At 42.3% G+C, this 18,578-nt stretch overlaps 3 protein-coding genes across 4 annotated transcripts; 2 read left to right on the top strand and 1 right to left on the bottom strand.

Moving 5' to 3' along the window:
- Positions 1-137: 137 nt before the first annotated feature.
- On the top strand, positions 138-8,088 carry ints10 (integrator complex subunit 10). Of its 2 annotated transcripts, XM_044040915.1 has the most exons (18): positions 138-696; positions 916-983; positions 1,072-1,175; positions 1,335-1,474; positions 1,565-1,646; positions 1,735-1,875; positions 1,966-2,140; positions 3,412-3,581; positions 3,709-3,848; positions 4,013-4,166; positions 4,620-4,702; positions 4,903-5,055; positions 5,557-5,662; positions 5,755-5,834; positions 5,933-6,095; positions 6,583-6,676; positions 6,960-7,028; positions 7,505-8,088. In XM_044040915.1, the coding sequence occupies exons 1-18, from the start codon at positions 568-570 to the stop codon at positions 7,659-7,661; spliced, it is 2,208 nt and encodes a 735-aa protein (XP_043896850.1). In that variant the 5' UTR covers positions 138-567; the 3' UTR covers positions 7,662-8,088. The 2 variants fall into 2 exon arrangements, with proteins under 2 accessions (XP_043896850.1, XP_043896851.1); XM_044040916.1 differs by lacking the exon at positions 6,960-7,028.
- A 6-nt stretch (positions 8,089-8,094) lies between these two features.
- Positions 8,095-11,229, bottom strand: tlr1 (toll-like receptor 1). Its single transcript, XM_044040914.1, has 2 exons — positions 10,980-11,229; positions 8,095-10,641 (listed from the first exon to the last, which is right to left on the bottom strand). Exon 2 carries the CDS (start codon positions 10,631-10,633, stop codon positions 8,240-8,242), a length of 2,394 nt encoding a protein of 797 aa, XP_043896849.1. The 5' UTR covers positions 10,634-10,641; positions 10,980-11,229; the 3' UTR covers positions 8,095-8,239.
- Positions 11,230-12,139: 910 nt separating this feature from the next.
- klb (klotho beta) lies at positions 12,140-18,063 on the top strand. Its single transcript, XM_044039698.1, has 6 exons — positions 12,140-13,372; positions 14,325-14,838; positions 14,948-15,216; positions 15,302-15,558; positions 15,726-16,657; positions 17,066-18,063. The coding sequence occupies exons 1-6, from the start codon at positions 12,611-12,613 to the stop codon at positions 17,488-17,490; spliced, it is 3,159 nt and encodes a 1,052-aa protein (XP_043895633.1). The 5' UTR covers positions 12,140-12,610; the 3' UTR covers positions 17,491-18,063.
- The last annotated feature ends 515 nt before the right edge of the window (positions 18,064-18,578 follow it).

Here is an 18,578-nt window from a genome sequence, read left to right as displayed (position 1 = left end):
TCCAGAGGACCTCAGAGCGTATTTAACATGTAAATACTCAGTCGGCTGTGTTGTGTGAGGTGCGTTTGGATCGATTGCTCAATACTAATTTTTGAAGCATCTGACGAACAGAAAAACGCCGGAAACGAATTATTTACGTTATTTTGATGCGACAAGCCAGCGCTTGACGTTTGGCCGTAAAGCAGAACGCACTGTATTTTCTTTACGTCTTCGGGGTAACATAAGATGTTCCGGTATGTGAAAAAGCAGCATTGACTGGAAACTTCGAAATTATATTTTAATTGCTCTAATTAGTGTTTGTCATACAAGCATACATTGCGTCATAGAACACGGTTTAGTCCGATAATTGTTACAAAGATGCCAACAGACTGTGGCAGAGCCAAAGCTAGCTAGCTAGCTTAAGCTAACAGTATTGTCACACTTTTCATAGACACGCTCTGTTTAGATTAAATAATTTCATCCACTGAGGATTAAAAGGGAGTAACCGTATGCATTAAATAACAGCCTTGAGTTGCGTGTGGGTCATTTTGTCGCTCTTTGCACCCAAAACAAGTCTTGTTTTAAGAAATGTCAGCGCAAAAAGACTGTGAGTTTTTGGTGAGAAGAGCCCGGGAGCTGGTCTCTGATGATCCCTGTGCAGCCAAAGCCTGGCTCATCACAGCCAGGACCCTGTACCCTGCAGACTTCAACATACAGGTAAATTAAACCTTTGGATTCCACTGCTCAGTCAAGGATAACACAGCCACCTGAGCTGCATGGTTTCAAGATATATGTCTTGGCAGGACAAGCATAGGATTTGTAGAGGTAGAGGTATAACACATGGGGTGACTGGAGAAATAGACCAAGAACATTTTCTTTCCATTATGGCTTTTCATCGTTCAAATCTACTGTTTGTTATGAACATGTTTTCCACAGTATGAAATGTACATCATTGAACAGAACGCAGAAAGGACAGCTTCTGCTGGGAGACTCCTGTACGACATGTGAGTGACAGTGAATCAACTCTGTGAAAGACTTTTGTTCCCAGTCATGAGCCTGCGCTCATTTGTCAACGATTTTTTCACCCATCAGGTTTATAAATTTTCCAGATCAGCCCACTGTATGGAGGGAGATTAGTGTAATTACGGCTGCCCTGCGCAGTGACTCTCAGGACAAGCATGCACAGTTTCTGCGAGGTGAGTGGAGTTTGTCTTCCTTGATAGTATACAGGCCATACATATGCAACATACATCCTCACGTGAGTGAAATAATGAAAGAAGTGTGGGTGCCCGTGAGCGAAGTTTGTGTTTAGGAAATTTGCCTCTTATTGTATGCCTGTTTTTGTGTTGACTAAGGGCTTTTTGAGACACTTCCTGGTCGTGTACAGTGCGAAATGCTACTGAAAGCCACAGAGCAGTGTTTCAACACTTTGGAGAAGGCAGAGATGCTTCTGCTGCTTCTGAAGCGCTTTCCAGAGTCTGTGGTCCAACATGGGGTAGATAATAATACACTTTTCTGTTCTGATGTTTGAACCATGTTTAATAGCTTTCAGACAGTCAATGTTAACAAATTGCTGTGTTTTTAGGTCAATTTAGGAGAGACTTTGTTGGAGGCAGAGGTGTCGGAGAATTTAGAGACTCCTGTCAACTGCTTTAGAAAACTCTTTGGTCAGTGAAACACGGTCTACTTAAAATTTGTTGGATGTAATTCATTTTCATAAAAATACTTGATTATATACTTTTTTTAATATCACAGTGTGTGATGTCCTTCCTCTGGTGATTAACAACATGGACATGCGCTTACCGGCCAGCCTGATGCAGAAGTACATGCTGAAAGCAGCTGAATTCTATATTGGTTATGTGACTCGTGGACCCTCACCTGATGTACAGATTCAGGGTAAAGCAGCATTTTGTTGACGTTGTTCTGCGTCTTTTTTCTCCAACCTGCCTGGGATTTGTTTTGGTTAATTGTGTTCTTTGTTTTCAGGCTCTCAGGAAGCAGGATCTCTGAAGTCACCCACTGTGTCCCGTGGCTCCCAGCGTTATGTGATTGATGGCCTGTCAGAAAAGTCTTCAGTGGTAGCAGAGCCTTGGGAGAGGCTTTTGGATATCCTCACTGTGGTCGGAGCTCGGTGCGAGTGGCAGGGAGACAAAGGACAGAGGTGCTCTTTCACTCTGCCTTTTAATTGGACACTACTGTTCTTTGGGGTTGTATTTTATTGAGGTGCCTGTTGTAATACTCTAATTTATTAGATACGCCTAACTAAAACTAATGTGAATCAGTTAAAATTGAATACAGCAGGGCACACATAAATATACATACGCATAGCACACACATTAGTTAAGTATTGTGCGAGTATTCTAAAGGTGAAATGTTGGTGAATGTTTTTCCACTGTGAAACTATCACAATGGAAAACCAAAGTAGGTACCTCCAGGACCACATTTTGCCATGATCACACTCTAGGTTTCCATTCAATGTATTGCATTTTGTTTTTACCAGATTCGGAAAGATTCAGTGAAATAAAATGCACATTTATGTGTGTTTCCATCAACTGCTGTAAATATTGGAGTTAGTTCACCAAGATGAGCAGTTGGTGGTGCCAAAGTCACCGCAGAAGCGTAACAAGGCACAGCTTGAAGGTATAAATAAAGAGCACCAGTAGCAGTTGATATACATTATGGTGGTGTTTTATTAGTCTTTACATTTATTGTGGCAATATTTGCTACTTGCAATAAGTCAATGAATGGCATGGTTTCCTCATCAGTCCACACAAACCCTCTTTTTCCCTCTGCGTCCACAGTTGCTGGTATTTTCCAGTATAGCAAAATGGAAGTAGGAGGGATGTTTTAATCATGTGATTTTTAAAATACCTGTTTGATTAATTTCCATTGCACTGATTTGCCTTCTACATTTTATTAATACACCAACTTTCTCCACCTCCCTCTTCTGTGAAAAGTTAACTGCGATATTTGAAAAAGATTAGGGGTCGCACTCTCTTCATTGTCTTTAGTAAAAAGAGCCACGGCTTTGTTTAATTTTTAATTTTTGACAGGACATCCATAAAACAAATTATAAAAATCAGACACATTTGTTATAACAGAACATAAAACATACCTGACAGAAAGTTCATAAGACACATGTGGAGCATCTAGACAAATGAAGTAAAATCAGGTTTATAGATGGCATAATATAAATACATATCCTCATTTAAGGAAGCTAAAGCACAACGTGTAAGGGACAAAAAAGCAGAAAAGGAAGAGAGTTAACGAGCAAGACTCACCTTAATACACCGGAGCACCCACAAAATCGGACTATAGTAAAACATACAACCACAAACAAAAGTTCCACATGTTTGTAAGGTTAGGTGAAACAATGGACAGCAAAAATAAATGTTCTGCCATTGTTTTTGTGTGCTTGTGTGGGTATTGTAGGAGTTATGTGGACATGTTGCTGAGAGTAAAGGAGCTATGTCGCTACCTGCCTGGTCTGGAAGGAGAAACACGCTCTCGCTGCTGCAGTCAAGTGGTCATCTGTGCTGCACTCGTTCTCTTCCGTAGTGCCTTTCTCTACATCTCAGCTGTGCAGCCTGCACTCTTCCAGGGTCAGCCATTGCAAGCACACATGCATTTCTTTTGCTAATAATGTCACCTTGTTCTTGAGGACATTGCCCTCTGTAATATTTTTTATCGATAGATTTATCGGGATAATATTGTGTTTATGTTCAGCAGGTGTGAATGCGTTGAGTTCAGGGCCATGGATCCTCGTGGAGGATTTGAGCTCGGTCTACAATGACGTGGAGGTGGAGAGGGGACCAGTGAAACATGCACATAAGAAACGCAAACTAGCTGATGGGAGAGATAAGACTATGGTGAGATCAGATCAAAGATCACTTAAATGCCTCAACATGATTTTTGTCAGAGCCCAGGATGGGTCCGGTTGAGTGTTCCTAAATATTTTATATTATGTGTTTGTTTCTATTGCATTTTCTTTTTTGTACATCTACTGTCGGTTTGTGTGTGTGTGTTATTTTAGAGCTCAGATGATGAGGATGGTTTGGGCAAAGGCCGCAGTCGACACATTTTGGTGAGCAAGACTGAGATGCACAGCTGGTCAGAGACTCTGGAGAGCTTCCGTACAGCGAGAGAGAGCTGGGACCTCCTTCACTCCCATGATGGCCTGGAAAATGGTAAGCACCACTAATGTTTTGTTTACATTTTTAGTCAATGACCCTGTACAACTCAAATACAACATGTTAGTGTTTATTTGACAGTCATTTATTTCTGTAGTTCTCTTGAAGGAGGGACACTTTTTTTAATTGAATATTAATTTATATTGGGACAGATTTAATGCATGAACCAGTGACACATGATACAGCATCAATAGCCAAAGATAGTTTTCAGTGGCTTTCCTAAAAGTAGACTGATCTGTCTTTAAAAATGTAATCTAGCATAATCCCATTCAAGAGAATTGGCCACAGAGTTGATTATCCTTAAACGGATGTATCCATCTCTCTAAAATGTGGATTTATAAAATGGCAACTTAAAAATACCAAACGATGCACCTCAGTGCATGTACCTTTTTATTTTAGATTAGCAATTTAATCTCTTTTAAACTCTTTTTGTAATTTTGCCTTTGACAGAGTTCAAAAAGATCTGTGCCTCATGGAAGACAGACAGCTGGCTGTGGTTCAGAATATTCCTCACCGACATGATCATATACCAGGCAAGAGATGGTGACTGTTTTCTGTTTGTGGCAAAACACCTGATGTGTTTTTACAATAACATGTGTACAGTCATTTTTGTCCATATGTGATGACTACCGTATGGCAAGTGGAAAAAAAACCTGATGCAAATGTAATACAACTGAGACAAATGCAGATTTATTCTAATTGATAGTCTATCCGTTTCTCTTTATCCCTCCAGGGACAGTACCGCAAAGCCCTCTCCAGCCTGCACCAGATGGCTGCAGTGCATCCTCAGCCGGGGCAGCAGAGCCCCTCAGGTCAGGCTAGTTTGGAGCACCACAGGTCCCTCATACAGCAGGCGTCCTGTCACTACGCACTGGGAGAGTACAGGGTAAATACACATACAAGATTGGAAGGGATTCGTATGGCTCAATGCTATACATTCACATTTTGCAGTAATTCTAATTGTATAGCATTGAAAGAAATTGGGATTTAAACTTGTGGAGCAAGAGTAGAGGTTTGTACATTGTACCGACATGGGGGATATGTGTATGTCCAGCATATTGTAACATCTCTTGAATGCTACACCAAAACCGGCTGCTCTGTGAGACATGCTCTATAAAGTCTTCTGTCTTCTATTACATGAACTGGCCTGTAGGTGGCTGTATAGTTCAGTGTTGTAATATTGTTGGCTTTGCTAAATGAACTTTTCATTGTAACTGTTGAAGTAACATTAGTCTATGTCATATTTGTGAAGATGTACAAATATGTACACGCAAACACCTGCATAATGAAACATGCTTAATTACTAAATAAATCCAGACAACTTATTTTAACTTGATTTCATGTAAATGTTTGTGTAATACGGATGTTTACCATATCTGTGCATTAGATGGCCTGTGAGAAGCTGCTTGATGTTGTCAGTGGACTGGTCCCCCCAAACTATGAACCAACAAAGACTGCAGATCAGGGTAAAGTCAAGGCCAAAATGAGGAAAGGTAAAGTAAAGTAAAGTTCGTAGTTTAAGTAACAGCTGTTATCATTTTTAGTCGTGCAAAAAGTGTTCATATTTTCTTTATGTTCAAACCAGGAAATGACGTGAGATTGCTTCCCTGCACCAGCAAAGCTGTGTTACCTTTCTGTCTCCAGCTCATGCTGGCCTGCTTCAAGGTACATTTGCCCTGTGGAATTATGTATGATGTTCTAGTTTGGTTGTGATAACATGAGTGCTGTTTGTGCTGATGTTTTTTTTTGTTTTGTCAAATCAGCTGCGTGCCTTCACAGACAATCGTGACGATCTGTCCCTCGGTCATGTGGTGGTACTTCTGCAGTATGACTGGCCGCACGGTGAGATGCTGTTTTTAAAGGCAGTGGACAAAATCTGTCAGCAGGGCGGTTTCCAGTACGAGAATTTCTTCAACTATGTCACCAGTATCCTTTTTTGCAACTACTTACTCGGACACTGTGCTACGAGACGCAAATGTGTTTATAAATGCAGGAAATCAAAGGCTCCTAATCCCTGGACAGGGAAACTAGTACTGGGCCTTGGGCTAGGCTGAACCTGGCAGTCTCCTGTTCTGTGTTTTGTAATTATATTTTCCTTTACTTTTTTTTTCATTTCATTTAAAAATACTACACCAAAACAAGGCATGTAGCACACTGGGTTAGACCTCCTAAGTTAAGCCCGTTAAGTGTTGATTTTTCATGTGTTAAATTACGCTTTTACTGTTTTATACTGTATATCTTAATATGATACCAGTAGTAGGTTACTATCCGCTCTATCATGTCCTCTCTTCCCCACCGGTCTGTCATAAATGTGACAACTGCCATCTGGTCCCTGAGTTCAAAACAAATGCTACTTTTTGTCAGTGTTCTCATCTTTGATGCGAGTTTCCCCTGAACTCATGATTGCTTTCAGATATTGACATGCTGGAGGAATTTGCGTACCTGCGTACTCCAGAAGGAGGGAGGATTCAGTTGGAGCTGCTGCCCAATCAGGGAATGCTGATCAAGTAAGCTCCTAGGTGTTCTAGGTGGCGTCATGACTCTGCACACTCCCGTTCTGTTGGTGTGTTTTTTTTATAGCAACCCGCGCTATTGATTGATCTAAGTAGACAAACCTCTGGGGAAAATGTAACTCGCTCGTAAAGAAGCGGGCATTTTTAAAGAGAAGGGGTTTATGCTTGTTAAAAAAAAAAAAAATGCTTTCAAACTCCTTAATTTACTGCTGTAGAAGTTAAGACACTTGAATGCACCCTCACTGACTGAGAGTTGTTGAATGTTGCTCTCCCTCAGGAACCCTAGTCCCGCCCTGGGGGTGGAGTTAAATACCCTTCTACTACAAGGGGTGCAGACGATGGACAGGTACCCCAGGCCCCTCCTCCCACAATCCACATTCCTCCCCCCACACCAGTCACCCGTCCTTCATTCCCAATGTCAAGGCTTGCCATCTCCCCAGTTTTGATTTGGGCCTGTCATTTTGCATCAAGAGTTAGACGTTCTTTGGTTTTCTTTGAGCCATTGCTCGTCTTTCTGTGGTCATCACTGTAGCTGTTGTTCTTTGAGGAGGATGTTGATCTTGTTGCACAGCCAGTTTAGTTTTTGTTTTGTTTTTTTGCTTTCCATTACTCTTGATGTCATTTCATTTGTGGACATGTTTTTTGTGTTTTTTATTTATGTGAGTAACATCTTGACTGGTTGATTGATGTCTACAGGGAGAGAAAAACAACATTTTGTTTCCATGACTTTGTCTTGACAACATCTGTCTTAAAAATGTCTGTTTTTAATTCAGCTCACGATAATAGCGTTCTCATCATGTGTATGTTGGTGTTTTCTTACAGACACCACACAGTGACTCGTGGAATCACCAAAGGTGTGAAGGAGGATTTCCGTCTGGCTATGGAGAGGCAGGTGTCGCGGTGTGGAGAGAACCTACTGAGTGTGCTTCACCGTTTCTGCATCAATGAGAAAATCATCATCATACAGTCTCTTCCTTGACACCTGCCAGTTGACTTGAGAACCAATTGATCTTTCAGATTCCAGGCAGTTTTATCGCAGCTGGACTGACGTTATTACTCCAACAGCTGTTGCTGTATAAATGATGGACATTTGTAGCTCCCTTGTTATTTTCATCATTGTACTTTTAGGAATAGAATGGCCCTGAATGTGATTCTCTAGAGTGCTCATGCAGTTCAAATATTGAGTGAATGTTTTTCCTTTTCACTGGTGTTAGCTACAGTATGTGCTTAATCACATTTGAAGTGGTTTTATCATACTGTGATATTTTGTGGATGTCAGGATCAGTAAAAGAATCAAGTGGTCTTTTTTTATATATATTCTTGGTAAAGTTTATTGTTATTGTGTCAGAAATAACATGTTGGTTTATATACAGTAAACTGTATGAATAAATGTCTTTTACAGTGTATGTCACTGTATGATCTATATCTTCATAACTTACAGTAACAATCACTGTCTGTAGTTTGTACTCCAGTATTTTAATTTAGATGGAAAACTTCCTCTACCCCTTTCACACTTCATCTTCATCTGGTTCCCTTTCCCCATAAAGTCTTCTACAGTCACTCCTCGAGATCTGTAATGGGAGCATTTGGTAGGTCTGCCTCCAGGGCAGCTCTAAGGTTAGCCCAGAACAGCCTTTGCTTGGACCTCTCCTGTGGCCACTCCAAGTAGGTGTGGCGGTCCATCATGGACTTCAGCTGATAGTACTTGGAGGGGATAATATATTTAGGCACAGGCTCCAGCAGCACCAGCACAATGCCGTCCGATCCCCGAGAGAGGCGTTGGTGGTTGGCAAAGTACAGCTCATAATGGCACCAGTCGCTCTTAACAAAGCGAGCAGAGAGCACAAAAATGGAGCGTCGGCTTTTCTCCACACAGTTCATAATGTTCTCAATGATAGTCTTTCCTGGCACAAAGTGTTTTTGATGCTGGCAGATCCGCAGCCTTCCTGCGGGACCTTGAAGGTTGGGAAGGAGGGCGTTTTGCACCCAGTCTGCGTCGTGCTGGCTGTAAGATACAAAAGCATGAAACTCAACACCAGCCAAGTCGTCCGATTGTGTTCTGGCACGATGTTTGGCTCTGGTCCACTGCCAGATCATGCGTATGTACCATAGACCATCCAAACGGCGACACAGGACCACAACTGACACAATCAGAGCCACTGTAGGGCACAGGATAGTGGCAGCTAATAAGCCAGCATTACAGGTGACCTCCGGGATCCAAGTGTCTTTCAATATGGTGTCTCTAAGATTCTCTGGGTAGGTGCAGTAATAGTCTATTGGCCAGTTCCACAATCCAATACTTGTGTGACTGCTCTGGTCAGATTTGATTCCCAGATGTATGAAACTCCTCAGAGGACAGGTGCAGGTGAAAGGGTTGTGACTGACATCCAGGGTTCTCAGTTTGGGGCAGCTCTTCAGGTTGTTCACAGATGGGGCGTGGAGAGAATTTGACTTCAAGAGAAGTTCATTGAGGATGGGGAAACCATCACACACTGGCAGGTCCCGTAGCCTGTTGTCATTCAGATTCAGAGACCTCAGGTTTTCCAGTTTTAAAATGGATGCTCGTACCACGGATACCTGGTTGTTCTGGAGATCCAGTGTCTCTATTCCTTTTGGTAGACATTGCAAAACGGAGTCTGTGAGACAATTCGAAGACAGGTTCATAGTGATGATGTTTGGTGGCCAGACACACTCCTCCTGACCCTCGTAAAATAGGGAGTTGAGGCCGAGTTGGAGATACTTCAGGGATTTCATGTACCGCGTACGTACACTAATCAACTGAAGACTTTTGAGATTGTTGCCAGCCAAAATCAGTTGTGTCACATTACCAAGATTCTGACATTCAAGAGTTTGTTGACCCTTTACTCTGGAGAAGATGGAGTCAGACAGCGCACAGTTGGAAAAGTCCAGCTTGAGGACTGGACTTGGAGATTTTGGGCAGGTCATGTGTATGATTGAAGTCGTTGTGATTGCCAAACTCTCAACTGGCATATTGATGAAAAAGTTACATACAGCCTCCTGTGAAAAGAAGAAGGACTTAACCATTGCCTGTCTGGCTGAAAATGACTTCATCTTAGATTCCTGGATCACATAGGAGTCAATATATGGCAGATGGGACATTACAACACCAGAAATGCCCAGATGGGCTATAGATGAACCCAGAATCACATTTACATAGTGAGTTAAGTCTTTCCATTCAATTGATATGTCGGTGAAGTAAAGGTGAGAGGTGAGGATTTTTACTTTCTCACTTAATATCTTACTTAGTTCTCTGTAGCCTCCTGTCAAATTCATCAACTCCACTTCAGCAAAGAGTGAGAGAGCATCAGCATAGGGACCACAGTCCATTAGTTCACTGGAGGAGATCATCTGAAGCCTCTGAGCATTAACACCCTTCAGGCTACGTGCTTCATAACCCAGTTCATCCCCCAGACAAAGGGTTAGTGTACAAAGTTTCACTTCAGCAATATTCTTGAAATCTCCTACGCTGATGTTTTTTGCTTCAAGTGCTAATCTCTTCAGTTTTACCAGGGAACTGAACGCACTCCCCAGTGTCATTGTGGAGAAGGCATTAGAGGTCAGATTTAACTGCTGGAGGTTCCCCGTGTTCAGCAGATACTGCTGACCCGATAGATTTCTCAGCCTGTTGTGGGACAGGTCCAGGTCCTCCAGGAGTGGTGCGTCGAGAAAGGTGTCCGGATCAATCGTCTCCAGGCTGTTCCATGACACGTTCAGAGACCGCAAGAGGCTCATGTTTCTGAAGTCGTCTCGGTGAAGCTGCTGTATGTGATTGCATGACAGATCTAAAAACTCAACCCCCTTTGGCAGGTCTCTGGGAACCGAGGACAGGTTTTTGGATGAGTAGTCCACAGTGCTGTCAGGTGACGCGGCAACCAGCCGGAGTCCCGCCAACATGACTGCAGTCCAGAGGGCAGCAGTCACGGGGTGCATCGTTTTCCCTGGGAAAAAGGTAAGGAATGCAGTATAAACAGATGTTTGTATCAATGCTCGTGTAGATTCTCATTTACTTCACTTGCCCAGAAGTTACTACTAATTCATTGACCATCAGAGATCTGTATCACTGTACATCTGGCAGACACAAACCTAGTGTGTGGTTTTATTAATTATTCTTCTCTCATATAAACTAAAATGAGCCATACATCCAGATAAACATCACCATCACAAACATCAACACGTTAAATTGAAATTTAGCCATATGACTATTACTAATAATAAAACCCTGAAAACTACAATTTTTTTACACATAACATACACAACATAAGTAATCAACTTGTACCTTGGTCAGGTGGATGTTGGCAGAGGCACCAGACTTCAAAATGTGTCTGATGTTGAAGTGTTTAATCAGTTGATAGGTTGCAGTCCACTCTTGTAGTGTGGCTTTGAGAAGTGTCAAGTGTCTGTAAGCACATCAAGTGTCAGTTGCAGTATTCTGAACTGAAACCAATTGCAGTCAGGGGTCCTGCACCCTCTGTTCTTGAGTGTCTCTGTGTTGACAACCTCTGTGGATGTTGAAGTTAATATGGATACTTGGAGGAAACAGATGCAGAGATAAAAGCAATTCTCAGACCAGTCACTCAAGCATATCTCATTTCTCTCATGCACACCCTCTTTTCACTTCCCCTTTTCATGACATGTAACCTGATGTACTTCATGGTAAATTAACCTAATAAAAAAAAAAACAAAACACATAACATACTGCAGAAGCTTATTTTATTTTTACCCATGTTTTTATCTATTTCATGAAACAAACACACACACACACACACTGTCTAGTGTTTCTTTGGCATCTCTGCTGTATCATAGCGACCACACTGAGGTCAGTCTGAGTGGGAAATGACAATTTCCCCACTCAATTGACTTATCTCACTAATGCCCTGAAGCAAAGTGTCTCCTGGGCAACGCCGCTGTTTGCTCCTGACACCTGTACAAACTGCCCGTGATGAAGGAGAACAGGAAAGTGGCTTTTTGATGGGCTTTCAGCGTTTTTATTGTGACGGAGAGACCTAATCTCAGACATGCAACAGATGGATCGCTTCACAAACACACACTCAGCGTATAGCACTTCTGCTTTTTTCCTTGGCCTGAGGACTGTTACTCACATGGCAAGTGGAGCTTAATTGAATAAGGTGTTATGAGCTGGTGAGATTGATCTCACCTGGTGTGTTTTGATCAAATCTTGGAAAAACCCCTGTGGATATGCTTCACAGCTTTGGGCTATGATACAACACATAATAGCTTGTTTTCCCCCCCATTTGGCTTCAATACATTGTATTGACGCTCCTATTTTTGTAAATAAATAAATATCCTTAATATATCTGGAGCTCATGATCTCCTACTGTAAAAGACAATTGCCTAACTCAAATGCAGACAGAGAATCTTTATGGGATCTACTTCTCTTATGGAGATAAGATCAGAGTACAAGCTAATTATTGACTTAAGGTCTTTCTTAACAGCAACCAACAGCCAGTTCAGTGTGTGTGTTTGTGTGTTTACAATGTAAGACTACTGTCACTTCTTTTTTGCTGACATTGAACGATGGTGCGTTCTAATTGAAGAATGTTACAGTCGTTTTGGAGTCGCAGGTGAAAATAATTCGCCGGAAAAACCGTAGAGACGTGTAGTAATACAAGCTTGCGTGGATATGAGTCAGCTGTTGTATGTGTGAACATTATGTGATGGGGAGGGGCTGTGGGAGCACAAGTACAGCGAGGGAGAGATAAGGAAGTCCCAGCAGGTTGTCAGATGGATCCTGCATCTGGTCGGGGTCATTTTGCTCCTTTCTTTACCACCATTATGGATCTTTTGTCATTGACGAGAGGATTTATGTCACCGATCAGAACAGCCAGTTTGACTGACACCAGTTACCCCCTTCAAATGGAGCTTTAAAACAAAGTGGACTTCTTCAGTATGCTGAACCACCCGTCTCCTCCTTCACTTCAGTGGCTCTTACTGTGCACCCTGTTCTGGGCTTGTGGTTGCAACAAGGCAGCCTATTCTCCTGGGGAGGGCAGAAATGTTTGGCAGCAGCCCAAGATGGACACCATAGAGACCCAGTCTTTCCTCCATGACACCTTTCCTTTAGAATTCCTCTGGGGTGCAGGGACATCTGCCTTCCAGACCGAAGGAGCCTGGGACCAGGAGGGGAAAGGACGGTCCATCTGGGACCATTTCATCAACTCATCTGCCAGTGATAGTTTGGTGACTGAGGCAGCCAGTGTGGTTAGTGACAGCTACACTCGCTGGGAAGAAGATGTGAAGGCTCTGGAGTTGCTTGGTGTAAGATCGTACTCCTTCTCTCTTTCCTGGCCCAGGCTCTTTTCCGATGGCAATGCCAGGAGTCAGCCTAATAGAGCAGCTGTGGAGCATTATACCCGCGTCATAAAGAAGCTCCAGGAAAAAAACATAGAGCCCATTGTCACTCTCCATCACTGGGACCTGCCACAGGTCCTACAAGAACAATATGGAGGCTGGAAGAACGACACACTGGTGGGAATGTTTCAGGAGTACGCTGCCTTTTGTTTCCACACATTTGGGAGCCAGGTTAGGTACTGGATCACAATGCATAATCCATACCTGGTTGCTGTACAGGGGTATGGTACTGGTGTACATGCTCCTGGAGAAACAGGGGGTCTCTCTGTCTCGCTTATTGTGGCTCACAACCTGATCAGGGTAAGTTAGACCGGCTCAGTAAAATGGAAGTCCACCGGGGCTTGAATATTGAATAATGAGGGCCATCTGCAAACTTTGAACTTCTGCAACTTTTATCAGTTTATGGTGGTCAAAGAATATTTGTATCCTCCAAATCACCTTGCAGTCATAAGACAGCGAATCAAACATAATAGCGCCGCTGCTCTCATAATTTCTTGCAATCAACTGGAAGTAAGCTATTTACACATAACATTTTTTTAATTGTATCATACTGTACAGTTGGACTGGTGCAGCCAGTACAAAGTCTTATTGCTGACTAATACGGTTTTCAAAAAGTAACTGACCATATTTTGTTTTGACAGACTTCTCAACAGCAAACACTTAAAGAGACTTTGAGGTCAAAGTCCACCAAATCAGCACTTTTGTGTCTTGTGAGAGAAGTGGTTTGTGGCAGGAAGTCATGGAGATATGCTTCATTAATAATCATTGTGTTTATGCAGTCAAAGTCTAGCAGATTAAGTAACTGCAGCAGATGAAAGCAGGACACGTTTACTTGTACTCTATTGAACACTTTCACAACTACCTTCATCCTGAAAAGGTCATTATTTTTTGGGATAGGATTTTTGGTTTGGGAGTAATACGTCTTTTACTAAATTAAATGAAAACAATATATTCTATTGTATTATAAAATTATATTTTTTTAATTATTTTTTTAATGACGTTTAAACTTACAAACCGTTTGTCCCATAACACCATTACAGTGTGACAGTGAGCCAGCATGAACAGCACCAGTAAACTGAAACTGAACCAGCTGAATGGAGTTCAACCTTCAATTTATTTGTCATCTATATCAGTATATCCCTTCTACTGTTGCATGGCTAAATGTGTTTAATGAAATTGGCCTATTTTAATGTTCACAAATTATTTTTTGCATTGCATAGTTATAATATGTTACATCTGCTGTGACTTCCAGGCACACGCCAAAGCATGGCACACCTACAACAGTCACTTCCGCCCGACTCAGAAGGGTAAAATATCCATTGTTCTGGGATCACACTGGGTAGAGCCTCAAAAAGGCCGAGCCACAGCTGCCAATGTAGACTTTTGCCAACAGTCAATAGAGGCTGTACTTGGCTGGTTTGCCAATCCCATCTTTGGAGATGGGGACTATCCAGTTTCTCTCAGAACCAAACATGGCGCCCTCCTGCCCACCTTCACCCCCGAGGAGAAGCTCTGGGTCCAGAAAACAGCTGACTTCTTCGCTCTGTCCTTCGGGCCTAACAACTTCCGTCTAGGCCGGAATCTGATCCAGTTTGGGCAGTCTGTGACCCCAGACCTGAGGCGCATTTTGAGCTGGATAAAGCTGGAGTATGGGGATCCAAGGGTGCTTGTGGCTGAGGCAGGCTGGTTCTCTGAAGCAAGCATAGGAACAGAGGACACAGTGGCCATCTATCTGATGAAGAGTTTCATCAATCAGGTTCTGCAAGGTGAGACGAAACGACTGGAGACAACAATTAAGATAAAGAATTGAAATAATCTTGAAACAAATGCAGTATGTTGCATTTATTTATCTCTAATATTACTGACTTTTCACAGCTATTAAGTTTGATGGTGTGCAGGTGTTTGGCTACGTTGCCTGGTCATTGGTGGATGGATTTGAGTGGAATTATGGCTACACTGTAAGGCGAGGTCTTTTCTACATCGACTTCACTGAACCAAACCGAACCAGGACCCCTAAGACCTCCGCTCTGTACTACCAGCGTCTTGTTGCTGACAATGGTTTCCTTAAAGATGAAGCCTCCGGAGAGGTCAATGGTCGTTTCCCTTGTGACTTTCACTGGGGTATTTCTGAGTCGACTCTACAGGTGAGAAGACGAGAGGTTGATATTGTACATGAAAAAGCTAAATATTGGCTACATTCACTCTGATATTCTTCTGTCTTTTTTGTAGGTCCACTTCTATCCTTTCTCACCACAGTTTACTGACCCTCATTTATATAGCTGGAACTTGACGGGGGATAGATTGTTACATCCCATCCCAGGGGTGAAGCTCCACACAAGACCGGCTCAGTGCACTGACTATTTGACCATCCATGCTCATCTTCGCTTGTTTGCATCTACTGGAGCATCTCACTACTGCTTTGCCTTAAACTGGTCTCTGATTTTACCCCATGGTGACCTCTCGAATATTAACACTGAGGCGCTGAGGTAAAAAAAAAAACCAACACAAACAAATATATACTGTCATCATTTTAGATTTCCCAAGATCTAGACTCCAAATTTTGATGAAATAATGATAGTTGCCATCTTATTTGAGTCACTATGTAGGAAAGTAATTCCTAATGTTCCACTTTGTTTTGCATTGTTATTACCAGGTACTACCGATGTGTCCTGACTGAGCTCAAGAAAATGAACCTGGAGGCTGTGGTAATTCTCTATTACCCCACACACAGAGCTCCAAATCTGGGATTGCCGGGGCAACTGCATGCCTCTGGAGGTTGGCTCAACCACAGCACAGTTGAAGCTTTTCAGGAATATGCAGCGCTATGCTACCAGCAGTTGGGGCCCTGGGTTCAATACTGGATCACCATCAACGAACCAAACAGACTCGTAGATGTTTATTCCAATGGGAGAGAGAAGCATCAAGCAGCCCATAATCTTCTTCTGGCTCACGCAAAGGCTTGGAGATTATATGAGAGTGAACATTTTCATCAACAGAAAGCACTGGTATCACTTGCACTACATGCTGACTGGGCTGAACCTGCCAACCCCTTCCTGGACTCACATATAGCAGCTGTACAGAGATTCCTATTATTTGAACTGGGTCGCTTCCTAGACCCATTGCTGGGAACAAGACATAAGGGGAAGAATAGCAAGGGGGGCTACTCGGAAGAAATGCAGACATACCTAGAGGAGAGAGCTCAAGTAATGGGACTCCCTGGAACTCCTCTGCCTAGTTTTAATGAAAGTGAAAAGGAGGAGTTGAGAGGTGCTTTGAGTTTTGTTGCACTGAACCATTTCACCACCCGATTGGTGTCTCCATATCTTCAAACACAGGGAAATTCCCAACAGAAGCAGCCTCCTGATCATGGCTGTCTGACCCTTTCTGACCCCACCTGGCCCTCATCCAGTCTGAAGCAAGCTATTGTACCCCAGGGCCTGAGAAAGCTCCTGAACTGGGTGAATCAGAGATATGGAGGGGCTCTACCTATCATTGTGACAGCGAGTGGAATTGATGATCAGGCTCCTGTTGAGGACAAACTCAGGCAACACTACCTCAGGAGTTACATGCAAGAAGCTCTCAAAGGTGGATATACTGTACATGTCACCTCCGTTGGTCTGCCAATATGTTTTCGACCCAGAATGTGTAGTAAAATGTGTATCAGTGGAAACAAAATGGCCAACTGCAGTGTTGAAGATACTGTATATTGCTACATCTCCTCAGTCAGTCCAGAATTTATGACCATATTACTTCCTATTATAAAACTAAATAAACCACACATACCATAAAAAACAGAAGGAAGGCCAGAGAAAAAGAGTACAGCAACAGACCATATCAGCGTTGTGGTGTTCATACTTTGACCTTTATGGCTCCCATGTATTTGCACATGTTGACTTAAGGTCTGATCGTAGAAGCATCATATGTGCATATTGTTTCAATTGAATGAGATGAGTAGATTAGCTGCTCTAACCCTAATCTCTGTTTTTTTTTCAGCTCACCAAGTAGATGGAGTCAATCTACAGGGCTTCTACATGTGGAAACTACAAGATCGACACGTCTCCCAGTTTGGGCTTTTCACCTCAACCCAACACCTATCGAAGGCCAAGGATTCTGTTGCTGTCTACAGAAAAATTATCTCTCATGGTGGTTTCCCCGTGGACAACACCACGCAGACCTGTAGGTTCAGTGAACAGCTGTATCAACAATGCTCTATGTGTGAATGGATGTTCAAGAACAAAGCAATGTTGATATTTGGAGGCTGCCTCCTGATAACAGCTGTCATGTTTGTGGCACTTATCATCTTTGTCATCGTCCACAAGAGAAACCAAAGAAGAGGTCGGAGAAGGACGAACAGGAGGAGGAGAAGGGACGGAGTGCCTGTATGCTTATGTCCACCTGTTGCTAAGCGCCAACTGTAGAAGAGGTTGATTCATTACAAACTGTGTGTAGCTCAGGTCTAGGGCTCGTCAGTGCTTGTTGTGTAATCATTTTACCCAGAATCATTGTCAATAGAAAGTGTTTTCTTTCTTTTTTTTTCAAAACACAAGATTCTAAACTTTTTAATTGAGTTTAATGAAGAGGTAATATGGTTCTAATAATGTTGACCTTGTTTTGGACACTTGAATATTATACACTGCAAATTGGCCTAAAGTGGGACTTTGACATATGATATATATTTAGCTCAGATATAATCATGGACATTTTGAAAGAGTCAAAAACTTCAAACAAACATGATATTGAATACCACAGTATCTATTTCCATGGAAGAATAACGCCCCCTAGTGTCAACTTAGACGTAATTTCAGTATAAAATGTAGTTGGATGGATGGATGGATGGATAGATACCAAAAGCAAATAAAATGCTTATGTTTCCAGTGAGAAATGATCATAGCATCATAGATGTTGAAATAATTGGAATAAATGCATTCCAGAAAATGTCATAATTGTTGCTTTAGTGAAAGTGAACTTTGAATAAAGATGCATCACTTTGAGTCACTGGCTTGAATTACATTTTTTAAATGTGATATTCTTTTTGCAGGGTTTTTTCTGGTTACTAATGACTGACTCTAATGATTTGCGGCAGGCTCATCAACGTTCTTCATCACATCATCCTTCATCGCTATTCAAAGCTCTTGTGCGCAGTTCAAAATGTTTCAGTGTAGCTCATGTTCTCCACCCAACTGCCCTCTCATCTCCTCAGTCTCTTTATCACAGATCAAAGTTGTCCTTCATTCTCAACCTTATTCATTTATCCTCATACTCATTCCTTAATCCTTCTGGATTCTTTCTCTCTTTCAAAGATCCCACCCTCCTCCCATCCTTACACTTCTCTATCATAGTTCCCTTATCTTCTCTTGTTGTTCACTTTCAAATGTCCCCTTTGCAGTCCTTCGTTTTCTTAAAATAAAGGACATAAATGATGTCCCTTTATATTCCTTATTTAACCCACCTTTCTATGATGCACTGTCTCAACTCCTTTGTTCCCCCCTTGCTCTTGCCTTTGAAC

This window comes from Solea senegalensis, linkage group LG12, assembly GCF_019176455.1.
Source record: "Solea senegalensis isolate Sse05_10M linkage group LG12, IFAPA_SoseM_1, whole genome shotgun sequence".
NCBI classification, from domain to species: domain Eukaryota; kingdom Metazoa; phylum Chordata; class Actinopteri; order Pleuronectiformes; family Soleidae; genus Solea; species Solea senegalensis.
Note: the sequence above shows the minus strand (reverse complement) of the source record. Positions and strands in the feature narration are given on the sequence as shown.